General features: G+C 41.5%; 2 protein-coding genes across 2 annotated transcripts; both read left to right on the forward strand.

Moving 5' to 3' along the window:
• Nucleotides 1-3397: 3397 nt before the first annotated feature.
• LOC125897002 (leucine-rich alpha-2-glycoprotein-like) lies at nt 3398-4878 on the forward strand. Its single transcript, XM_049590017.1, has 2 exons — nt 3398-3535; nt 3743-4878. Exons 1-2 carry the CDS (start codon nt 3439-3441, stop codon nt 4738-4740), a joined length of 1095 nt encoding a protein of 364 aa, XP_049445974.1. The 5' UTR covers nt 3398-3438; the 3' UTR covers nt 4741-4878.
• An 811-nt stretch (nt 4879-5689) lies between these two features.
• Nucleotides 5690-7105, forward strand: LOC125897004 (leucine-rich alpha-2-glycoprotein-like). Its single transcript, XM_049590018.1, has 2 exons — nt 5690-5844; nt 5968-7105. Exons 1-2 carry the CDS (start codon nt 5810-5812, stop codon nt 6977-6979), a joined length of 1047 nt encoding a protein of 348 aa, XP_049445975.1. The 5' UTR covers nt 5690-5809; the 3' UTR covers nt 6980-7105.
• The last annotated feature ends 3855 nt before the right edge of the window (nt 7106-10960 follow it).

Consider the following 10960-nt stretch of genomic DNA (forward strand, 5'->3'; position numbering starts at 1 on the left):
AGCTGTCCAGTCGTCGCTCACTCTACAGCAGAAAATTACATTTCAAAGTAGCTTCTCTGTGCAGGAAATTCACTGTCCTTCTGTTTTTTACAAAGCTGACACGTTGGCGAGTCACTTGAGGTCCATTCAGGTTGGACCTGCGACCCACCGAGTTATTGCATCTCAGCGATATTATAAACAGAGATGTTGTAGGAATATTGTAGTGATCCTTGAGAGGTGTTACAGACTACAGTGTATTTTAGGAGACTATTTGAACTGCACCAGAATAGGTCTGTCTCTATCTTGCAAGTGCATGTGGAGTGAGTGGGCTTGACTGAAATAAATCTTTCAGAACAGCCTAAAGCCAACTGGCACTCATCATACATAATGTAATGGTTCATCATGTTGCCCATCTGCTAAAATCGTATTTCATACTGCAGGTCTCATCCATTCTGTCTATCAGCTGTGTGACTGTATGTTCTGCTTAAATAACCATGAAACCTGCCGTACCTGCCGGCTGTACCGACCGCTGCGACCTCAGGTGGCACGCAGCTTTCATCTCCTGCTTCTTCCTTCTCATCGTGAATCAACATGTATTCTTTTATCTCCAGGCTTTTCATTTACATTTCTAAAAGGACGTCCTTCCTGTAGTAGTGTCATGTAGTGTGTTACTTGTTTCTAATTCTTTAACTGAGTATTTCAATTTCATGCTAGAGTTAGAGTTTTACTCACTAGTTACTTTACAGGCTCAGAGTTAAGGTGAGCTTATAAAATATGAGATTATGAATACATTAGAGATTAAACTACCCATCACTATGCAAGATTAAAATTAACCCCTCTTCAACAGTAAAATGCTACTTAACACTTTAATGCATCAGTAATAATAGTCTAATAATGTAGTATAACAGCTGTGTAACACTCACATAGGCAATTTTACATTACATTTATATTTTGCTGATGATACTTAATTTATGTTGTCAACCTAGGACTTTTAATTGATTCATTCTTTTTCCGTAACTGCTAGGGGTTGCTGGGGAACTGGAGCCTATCCCAGCTGACATTAGGCGAGAGGCAGGGTACATCCTGGACAGGTCACCAGACTATCACAGGGCTGACACATAGAGACAGACAACCATTCACACTCACATTCACACCAACGGACAATTTAGAGTCACCAATTAACCTGCATGTCTTTGGAGTGTGGGAGGAAGCCGGAGTACCTGGAGAAAACCCACACTGACACGGGGAGAACATGCAGACTCCGTACAGAAGGGCTCCCCGACCCTGGGTTTACACCAGGAACCCTCTTGCTGTGAGGCAACAATGCTAACCACTGCACCACGGATGACTATAAACATTGGCAAATAAAATAAATTTTAAAACAAAATACTTATCATGGCCAAAATATTGTTAAGTCTGATCTGGTTTACAAAAGAAGTCGACATTTTGACTTTTGTTTGTTTCTTTAGACACTTGTTGCCGATGGTGGAATTTAAAAACTTCAATCAAAGCCTGATCCCAATTAAACGCCCAGTCCCTTTTACTAGCCTGGTGTGGTTACACATTTTGACAAATAAACGCCTGTCTAAATTAGATGCTGGGTCTGGTTGCCAAGCAGTTCATTTTTTCCTCAGATGTATAACAATTTGCTGAGCAACAATTTTGTGTGAACGTAATTAAAGGCCTGTCCCATATAGACGCCTCTCCCACATATAGGCCTGTTGATTTCAGTGATTTAAGCAAATAATAGCCTGGGCTATTAATTGAAGTTTTACGGTACATTTGCTTAAGTACTCCACTTGAAGGGACAGTTCACCCCCAAAAGTAGATATTTTTCTGTTTACCTGCAGTGCTATTTATGAATCTAGATTATTTTGGTGTGAGTTGCCGTGTGGAGATGTCTGCCTTCTCTCAAATATGATGGAACTAGAAGGCATTCAGGTTTTGGAGGTCAAAAAATAAATTTTCTTTGTACAGAGCTACACCTGCCTACTCTATCACAGTGCAGAACGAAGTGTGCATCTACTGCTAGCTCACCTAGCACCACTGAGCAAGCTAACGTCACAACTCAGCTGAGGAGGACACCATAAATGTTTATATCTCACACTGTCACGGGCCTCTTGTCCACAAAATCAAAAATACATATTTTTCCTCTTACCTGTAGTGCTCTTTATCAGTCTAGATTGTTTTGGTGTGAGTTGCCAAGTGTTGGTGATATTATGTCTGCCTTCTCTCCAGTATAATTTTGAAAAACTCAACATCAATGTCTCTTTCCACAAACCATGACCTTGTTACTCAAGATAATCCAGAAACTATTTTCGTTCTACTGAACTTCTCAGAAGCATGTATGTACCCATGAACAAGACGCTCATGCTCATGACAGTGAAAGATGCAAACATTACTGGCATCCTCCTCGGATGAGCTGTAACGTTAGCTAGCTCAGTGCTGCTAGGTGAGCTAACAGCAGATACACGGTTTCTTCTGCATTTCTAATTTATGCTACTGTATACATCTCCATCTTTTTTGCGTCATTTATTTGACAACCATAACTTCTACTTTGCTGATTAAGACTTTACATGGTCAGCATATAAACTACAGTACATTGTTATTGAAACATTTTATACCCAACAGTACAGTGAAGTTAAAATTAGCTCCAACTCAGCAAACTACAACTGTAAAATACTATTTAAATGTCAATTGATTTAACTTTTTATACTACCTGGAACACCTGGTTATAATTATTTTGGATGCACAAAGTATTTTTACATTACTGTATATTAACTTTCATGTAGGTAGAAGATCTGGATATTTGTTCCACCACTGCGTCAGTATATTTCTACTTCATACAATCCACATAATGGAAACAAGCTTATAAATTGAGATACATTTTATCCGTCAAATAAACTCACTGACTAAAATTTAAGGTTTAGGATAAAGCCATTATGTAACTTTTGTTCAGTGCTTACTGCTTTGCTTTAAGCTTTTTGCATATGTGAATAATTAATATGTAAACATTCAGCAGCATGACTAGTTAGCTTTTCAGATTATTAATTAAATGTTTAGCAAAATAACTTAAATCCACCTCATTTTAAATTGATCATGCATTTTTCTCTCTCTCCCGCCCTCTCTCTTCCTCTTTCCCCCATATCTAGAAAATCCAAAGTACAAAATAATGCAAACACCTAACTGAGTTTTTCACTCAGTGGCAAACCGTCATAATCGTAAACTTCATACGCTCGCATTAACACACAGACTCCAACATCATATTTCATGATCAGCAGTTTTGAAGGAGAGCTATATAACATTGTATTCGATAAACCAACTCAAATTAAGTTTCCAGGTTCTGGACTTTCCCTGCAGGTTAGAGTCACAGAGTTTGTTCCAATGGCCTGTCCTTGACGAATGACTGTGTAATGAGTGGGACCTTGTTTACTCAATAAGTAATGATTAGTTTGGAGGATGCTGCTCCCCAAAGGACTCAGTAATTTGCAAGTGACCACTGCTGAATCTGATATAAGGAGTGTTCTGGCTGTGTCTCATCTGATAACTGAGAACGGTAAGTTTTTTTTTGTTACTCACGGCACTGAACATCATGTGCAGGAATGTATGTGTAATTGTTTTACTCATGTTTCTGAACATCTTGTGCACGACCTGGAAATGATTTGTGATGTTTCGCAGTGGTGAAATACTTCAGTGGGATATTTAAGTCTTCTCCGATGTCCCTTCCTCCTCATCTTTAACTCTCTGTGTCCTCTCCTTCTAGCAATGAAGTCCTGGTGTCTTGCTTTCCTTTGCTTGGCATGTTTCTGCCATGGCGCTCTGTCCTGCCCGGCACTTTGCAAATGCTACCACAGAAGAGCTGAGGTGGTCTGCAACGAGGTTCCCCTGATGGAGTACCCCTCCGAGGGTCTCCCGAAGAACACCACCCTGCTGACCATCCAGTTCACGAATATCACCTCCATCTCCGAGCAGCACCTGAACGCCACGCCCCTGCTGCAAGGGCTCCACCTGTACAGCAACCATCTGCAGAACCTTCCCTCGCATCTCCTAAGAGGTGTTCCTCATGTTGACACTTTGGACCTCACAGACAACAAGCTGTCTGACCTGCCTGCAGACGTCTTCAGCCACGCTTCGCTCCGCAACCTGGTGCTGAAGAATAATCTGATTGAAAAAGCTGATGCCAACTGGCTCTCTGATAACAGCAGCGTCACCTGGTTGGATTTATCTGGGAACAGTTTAAAAAAGATCCCGGCTGCTCTGCTGCAGAAGCTGCCCCACCTGGACAATCTGGACCTCGCCAACAACCACCTGGAGTCCATCTCTGCTGATTCTCTGCACCGTTTGACCAAACTTGAGAGGCTTAACTTGAGAAACAACAAGCTAAACACCCTGGATGCATCTACATTTCAGAGCACCCATAACCTCACCTCTCTGTTCCTCTCTCGGAATAAGCTCAACAAACTTCCCCAAGACCTTTTCCAGGGGCTCGCTCAGCTCAAATACCTGAGTATGGATGACAACCAGCTGAGCCACATCCCCACAGGTCTGTTTGACCCTCTGAGCTCCCTAGACGAGGACGGGCTGGACCTGACCGACAACCCCTGGCTGTGTGACGGGAAGGTGGAGTACCTCTGGAGGTGGCTTCAGAAGAACAAGAAGATGGTGTTCCTGCCAGAGACCGTCACATGTGCCAAACCGCCGTCTCTAGTGGGGCGCTCAGTGATGTCACTGACAGAAAGTGAACTAAACCTGCAGTCTTAATATCCTCTGTCCTCATACTGGTTGTTATCTGACATGGTGATGTACCCTGTCTTAGCTTTCTTACTTTTCAATCACAAAAACATTCTCTTTTATGGAATGTACAATTAAATATGATACAAGTAAAGAGAGCTTTCAAGACTTTCTGTCTTTCTGTCTTTACTTTACTGCAGATAAAATGTGTTGTCAGCGGACATTTTGGGCCTTGTCGCTTTCATGTTAAGATTCAAATACAAAGATCTCATGTCTGTACACCAAATATGAAGCTACAGCCAAGCAATGGTTAGCTTAGCTTAGCATAAAGACTGGAAACAGGGGGGAAACATCTCGCAAGGCTCTGCAGAACCAAAACTTGTCCTCTTGTATGAATTAAACCAGTGGTTTTCAACCTTTTTGAGCCCAAGGCACACCAAAGGGCAAGCCGAAATCTCAACACTTGTATTTATACCTGTGCACAACAGCTTCTATAATGTGTGTTAGCACTCTTATCATAGGACAATAGAAATAAGAAAAAATAAGACAGGTAGCTTTTGTGATACTGTTTACTTTTTTTTCTTTCTCTGTTTTCTATTGGTGGTAGGTCGTCTTCACTGGTGCTTTGTTGTAATTTGCTCCGTACAATAAGCTAAGCTAATCAGCTGCTACCTACAGCTTCATATTGAATGGACTGATTTGAGAGTGGTGTCAATCTTCTCATGTAACTCTCGTAAATAAGCATGTGTCAAACTATTCCTTCAACTGACTGTATGCTCTTTAAACGGGAAATCCAAACACAAAGAATAAAATGAAAATGGATCAAATGATGAGATTAAATTGAAAACCTCAGTCATCATAGATTTACAAGTCACAGTTAAAATAACATACTGCATAAAAAGTGTTTTTGCAGGAATGAAAAAAGACTATTGATTTGTGTGTGGTAAGATCTTTACTTTTGGACCGAACAGTAAAAAGTAACCACTCGCCAGCTGATGATCTGGTTTGTTTGCTTGGTTTTATTTGCCTCTTGCAACATCTTGTCCTGACTCATTGCTGGGAACAGATACACTCAACATTGTATAAAACCAAGTTCGTAATGACAAACAGGAGGAATTCTGCCGTGCCTTTCAGGTAAGATCATACATTTATGATCATGTTTTCACAATGCAGTGAGATCACTTAAACAGCTGATGATTTGTACTTTGATTATTACATTGATATCTGTTTCTGATACAGTTTGTTTCCTTTGTGCAGTGCTTTAAAGATGAACTTGTGGACGCTCCTGACTGTGACTGCGCTGGCTAAATGGGCCCACTCCTGCCCAGATCTGTGCTCCTGTTCCTTCACACCTTCAGGTGCAGAGGTGACGTGCAGCGAAAGCTCCCTGACACATTTCCCTGTAGACGGTTTACCCTCCAACACCACTCAACTGTACATCCGGTCCACCAAACTCAGCAGTGTCGCAGCCAGCCATTTGAGTGCCGTGCCCCTTTTAAAGTACCTCCAGCTGTATAACAACAACCTGACGAGCCTTCCTTCAGATCTACTGACGGACGTCCCTCACTTGGAGACGTTGGATCTGACAAGAAATCGTCTGGTTCATCTTGCTCCGAACATCTTCAGCCATGCCTCACTGCGTGGTCTTGTGCTGAAAGATAATCTGTTTGAAAAAGCCGATGCAGAGTGGTTTCCTGGCAACAGTGGCCTCACCTGGCTGGACTTGTCTGGAAACCGTTTGTCGGGTGTACCCACTGCTCTGCTTCAGAAGCTGCCCAATCTGGATAATCTAGATTTGAGTGACAACAGTCTACAAGACTTGCAACCTGATGCCCTGGAGAGCCTGCACCGCCTGCAGACACTGAATCTCGCTGGTAACAACTTAACCTCCCTGAGTTCTACAATCTTCACCAACAACCTTAATCTATCTCAGTTGTTTCTGCAAGAGAATAAGCTCCAAGACCTGCCAGCGACCCTCCTCCAGGGTCTCCAACACCTTGAATATCTGCTGCTCAACCATAATCAGCTGCAGCGTTTCCCCTCAGGGCTGCTGGGTGACAGAAAATCTTCCTTCCGTATGATCTTAATAGGAAACCCCTGGGTGTGCGATGAGAAGATGGAGTATCTGTGGAAGTGGCTCACTGCCTATCGTCAAAATGTCATCTTTTTGGAGGAGGTGACATGTGCAGAGCCTGAAGCTCTTAAAAGCCGACCAGTGATCTCTTTGACAGAGAGTGAGCTTGGACTTCACAAGATGGAAAATCAATGATGAAGACAAGGCAAAAAGAAAATCTCAAGTCTCTATATTCTACTAAAATCATAAGTGGTATGATAAATTATTCATTGTATCGAAGGCTGAAATAAAACTTTACGAGCCATTCTTTGCCCAACACTGCTTTTTATGATCTCTCCTTGGTCTCTCTATTTTTTGGATTTTGTCCAGCCCACTGGGTGGCGTAAGATCCTCAATACATTTTCAAAGCAATGAGCTGAACAGACAGTGCAGGTTGGTTGAGAATCAATTTACTTAGTAGATCCCAGCCCAATAAATGTCACCAAATCATGATGCTGTTTTCATGTGTGGGGCACGTTATCTCAAGTTAATTCAAGGTATGGACAGACTAGATTTTTAATCATCATGTAGTTGAAAGAGCTGTGATCAAGACAAGAAAATGAACATCAGTGGTGTCGCAGAATCGCCAGCAATCAAAGCGCTCCTCCCTCCCTCCTCTGTGTTTTTTTGGAGATTCTTACGGTGAATTCTTACTCCAGCAAATCTGTCTCACTTGGTGTTGGTTGCATCACAGATTGCGGCATTGTTTCAGTCATGCCCTTTTGTTTTTAATGATGTTGAGCATGTGGGAGTGTGTGGGCAGTGCAATGGCTGAGTCTTCCAGCTGACCTCTTCTGGGTGTGTTTAAATATCTCTCTCACACACACACATACACACACACACACACACACACACACACACTTCCTTTAGGTCTCTGTCTTTCTCTCATTGTGTATATGTGTGTTTATATCCTCCATACGCCCACACACCCATGTCTTGGAGCCTTGATCACAGTGAGTGCACCCCACAAATGTAATTTATTACTCATATAAAATATAAAACATTGCCTCCTCTACAGGCTGTTACTTATGAAAATTAAACCTTGTTTGTAAAAGCTCCCCAAAGAGTGGAGGGATAACTTCCGAGCTTTGATGTATGCCTTTCATTCTGCCTCTCTGAATTGTGTCCTGCAGGTTAAAGGTGGAGGAAATGCTGGTACGATTACTCCCTCCAGATGGAAACATCTGTTTTAGGGAATGTGAACAAAAGCACTCTGCTGTACCTTAATAACTTCTGCTGCTCTTTGGGGCAAGACATTTAATCTCCATCTGCTCCTGCAGAATCCCCCAGGCTCTGATTTTTGTAAGTGTGTAATGGTGGGCAGGTTGTTCCTGGGATAAATGAGGCTTCCCTCGCCTGATCAGTATGGAGGAATGGCGCCTGCTCTCTGGCTTGCTGCCGTGCTGCCGGCTAATGATGACTGACTGACACTGAAATCTGAAAGGTCACAGGCACACACTTGATATTGACTGTGGCCTTTCTGACTTGGTGTTGTGTTAATGGAGACATGATTGTCTCTGAGTGCTGCTCATTAGCACATAATGGTGCTCTAATTACTTGACATTTTTGCAACAACTAGACGATTTTTCTGAATATGTATTTTCAGGTGAAAACTTTGGTTCCCTTTCTGTCTTACTTCAGCTCTGCACCAATATGAAATTTAAAAATATGTTCTTATACACTCATTAATGACTGTAAAACAACTTATTCATAACTCACATTGCTGTGATGAAAGTTCAGGAAGTACATCTACTCAATTTATTGTACTGTCCTTTTTAGGTCCTTATCAGATATAGTTATTGCACACTAATATTTTACACATTAAAATCCCCTGAGAAGGTCATAAAACACAAAAATGCTACAGAATAAACTAATACACAGTATATGAAAGAGTTACCGCTACCTCACCCAGCTATTATTAAAACTCTGAATGGGCTCATGATAAAAATCCTGAAGTGTAACACTCACAAAAGGGCCACTGTGCACTATAATTAAGGCCATTTTGCTGATTGATATCAATCTCATAACTGTCTATTGAATTAAAGGCTATAGAGAATGTGAAGTTGACGTCACGCTGTGGTACTTTTTTTAGGATGGGGGTGCCATCTTGTCTGTGCCTGCTACAATGGTCCAGCATGTGTGATTTAACAAACTCAAGATAAACAACATACATCCATATGACTTGGAGATACTTGAAGGTATGTCACACTGTGTGGGATGTGGGCGCCATCATCACTCATTCCAAAAAGACGATAATTTAGAGCGGGTGGGTCAAACTCATTTTAGTTCAGGGGCCACATACAGCCAAGAGACTTTTTATGCACTCAGTAGATACATTTCTCTCAAAATTTGTACTGCAGTGCACTTCTCTTTTTCCAAGTTAATCAACCCACCCTACAGGTGAAGCATATTAACATAATAATTTACCTATGGCTAAGCCACGCCCCCCTCCACTCACTTGGACAAAATATCAACATTAAGTGACCGGCGCTATGGCAGGTGTCACAGTACACTACATTTTGCAGGAGGCAGTTGATGATTTTTGGAGACATAACAATAAGATGTCATGAAGAAGTAACCAAAAGGGCCTTAACTACGCATTGGAGGGATGTATTCATCATTTTATTGTTGAGAAGGTCGATGAAAAGCTTAAATTACAAGCCAAAATTTACAGGTCGCAGTGTAAGCGTGATAAACCGCATCTTGTTGCCGTCACCATTAAAGACAACAAGATAGAGGATCAGCATTGTTCATGCACTGCAGGGTAAGAAATTTAACAAGAAAAGGTTAACGGCCTTTTTACCATCTTTACCGAGTGTCTCTCCGTTAGTTTGGTGCTACAGTATTTACACTGAATCATTCAGCATAATGTTTGCCAACCTTTGTTATCTCTGCGATTACAGACAAGTTAATGAAGCTAAGCTCCAGAAGTTAACGTTAGCTTCACTAGAGCCCTATGGACAATCAACAACAATGATGCACAATCACCAAAGTACAAAACTAGAACAAAACAGACTAATGAACTCCCAGCAAACAAGGTGACATGATGAACAACGCAGCTAGGAGCTAACGTTAGGCTAACTTTAGCTAACGTTAGCTAGAGATGTTAAAGATAACTTTATATTTCTTTCCAGCAAAGTGACAATATGTTGCCTCAAACACAATGTTGACTTACCTTTAAACAGATGTAGACATCATTGTTAATCTTATTCACGCTGAGTTGATGTTGTGGTCTAACGCTACCACACAACTTTATCCAAAGGAGACACTTTTCTTGGACGAGATGTGCTTTAGGAAAGAGTAAAAAATACACCTCGTTGCCCAGCCTCTCAGGGTACCTTGTGTCGGAGTTTCATGTACCTCATGCACACTGACCATTTTTAAACTTCAAATCTCAGAAAAAGCTCATAAAACCGAACAAAACTGACTTTCTGTAATGCATTTCAATGGACGTCCAGGCAGAGAATGTCCGAGTGTATGGGAATGGCTATATGCACTGTGATTGGCTCATTGTGTTTGAGGGCAGGGCTTAGCCATAGGTCAGTTACCACACAGGTGTTCTTGAGGTGGTCACAAGGAAATGCCACTCTGAATTAAAGTTTGATGACACAACACAATGCCACAGATGTCCCAAGTTTTGAGGGAACATGCTGTTGATGCTGACTGTAGGAATATCCACCTGAGCTGTTGCGCATGAACTGTGTTAGAGTAATTTACGGTAAGCTCTAGTTTCCTATTATTTTTTGAGTCACATAAATGCACCACCTCACCTGGCAATTGAGGAACCTTTAATTAAAGGCAGGTGTGCTGAAGTGAGTGTAGAATGTGGGAACACCACAGGGTTACAGTGTGTAACCTCTGCCTGTTTGGTTTATCTTGTTTATCTGGTTTTATTGTTTGATGAAGTCATTTAATACCCCATTGGTAGACAGAGCTACTCCCCACAAGATGGCAACACCTTTCAAAAAAAATGGACATGGTGCTACATCAACTTTACATTCCTTATAGGCTATTCAACGGACACATATGAAAGTGGTGACATCTTCTCAACTCTTTGTCATGATGCATATTTTCCCAAACTGTGAAACCACTCCTTTTAAATGTAAGACTTATAATAGTGGTTTTATATTATAGTAT

Source organism: Epinephelus fuscoguttatus, linkage group LG11 (genome assembly GCF_011397635.1).
Source record: "Epinephelus fuscoguttatus linkage group LG11, E.fuscoguttatus.final_Chr_v1".
Lineage (NCBI taxonomy): Eukaryota > Metazoa > Chordata > Actinopteri > Perciformes > Serranidae > Epinephelus > Epinephelus fuscoguttatus.

Bases quoted from the DNA above. Each gene is read 5' to 3' on its own strand.
- LOC125897002 (XM_049590017.1), top strand. From the start codon at position 3,439: ATGCTGCTCCCCAAAGGACTCAGTAATTTGCAAGTGACCACTGCTGAA. The intron at 3,536-3,742 runs GTAAGTTTTTTT...CTCTCCTTCTAG, and splicing joins TCATCTGATAACTGAGAACG to CAATGAAGTCCTGGTGTCTT.
- LOC125897004 (XM_049590018.1), top strand. From the start codon at position 5,810: ATGACAAACAGGAGGAATTCTGCCGTGCCTTTCAG. The intron at 5,845-5,967 runs GTAAGATCATAC...TCCTTTGTGCAG, and splicing joins AATTCTGCCGTGCCTTTCAG to TGCTTTAAAGATGAACTTGT.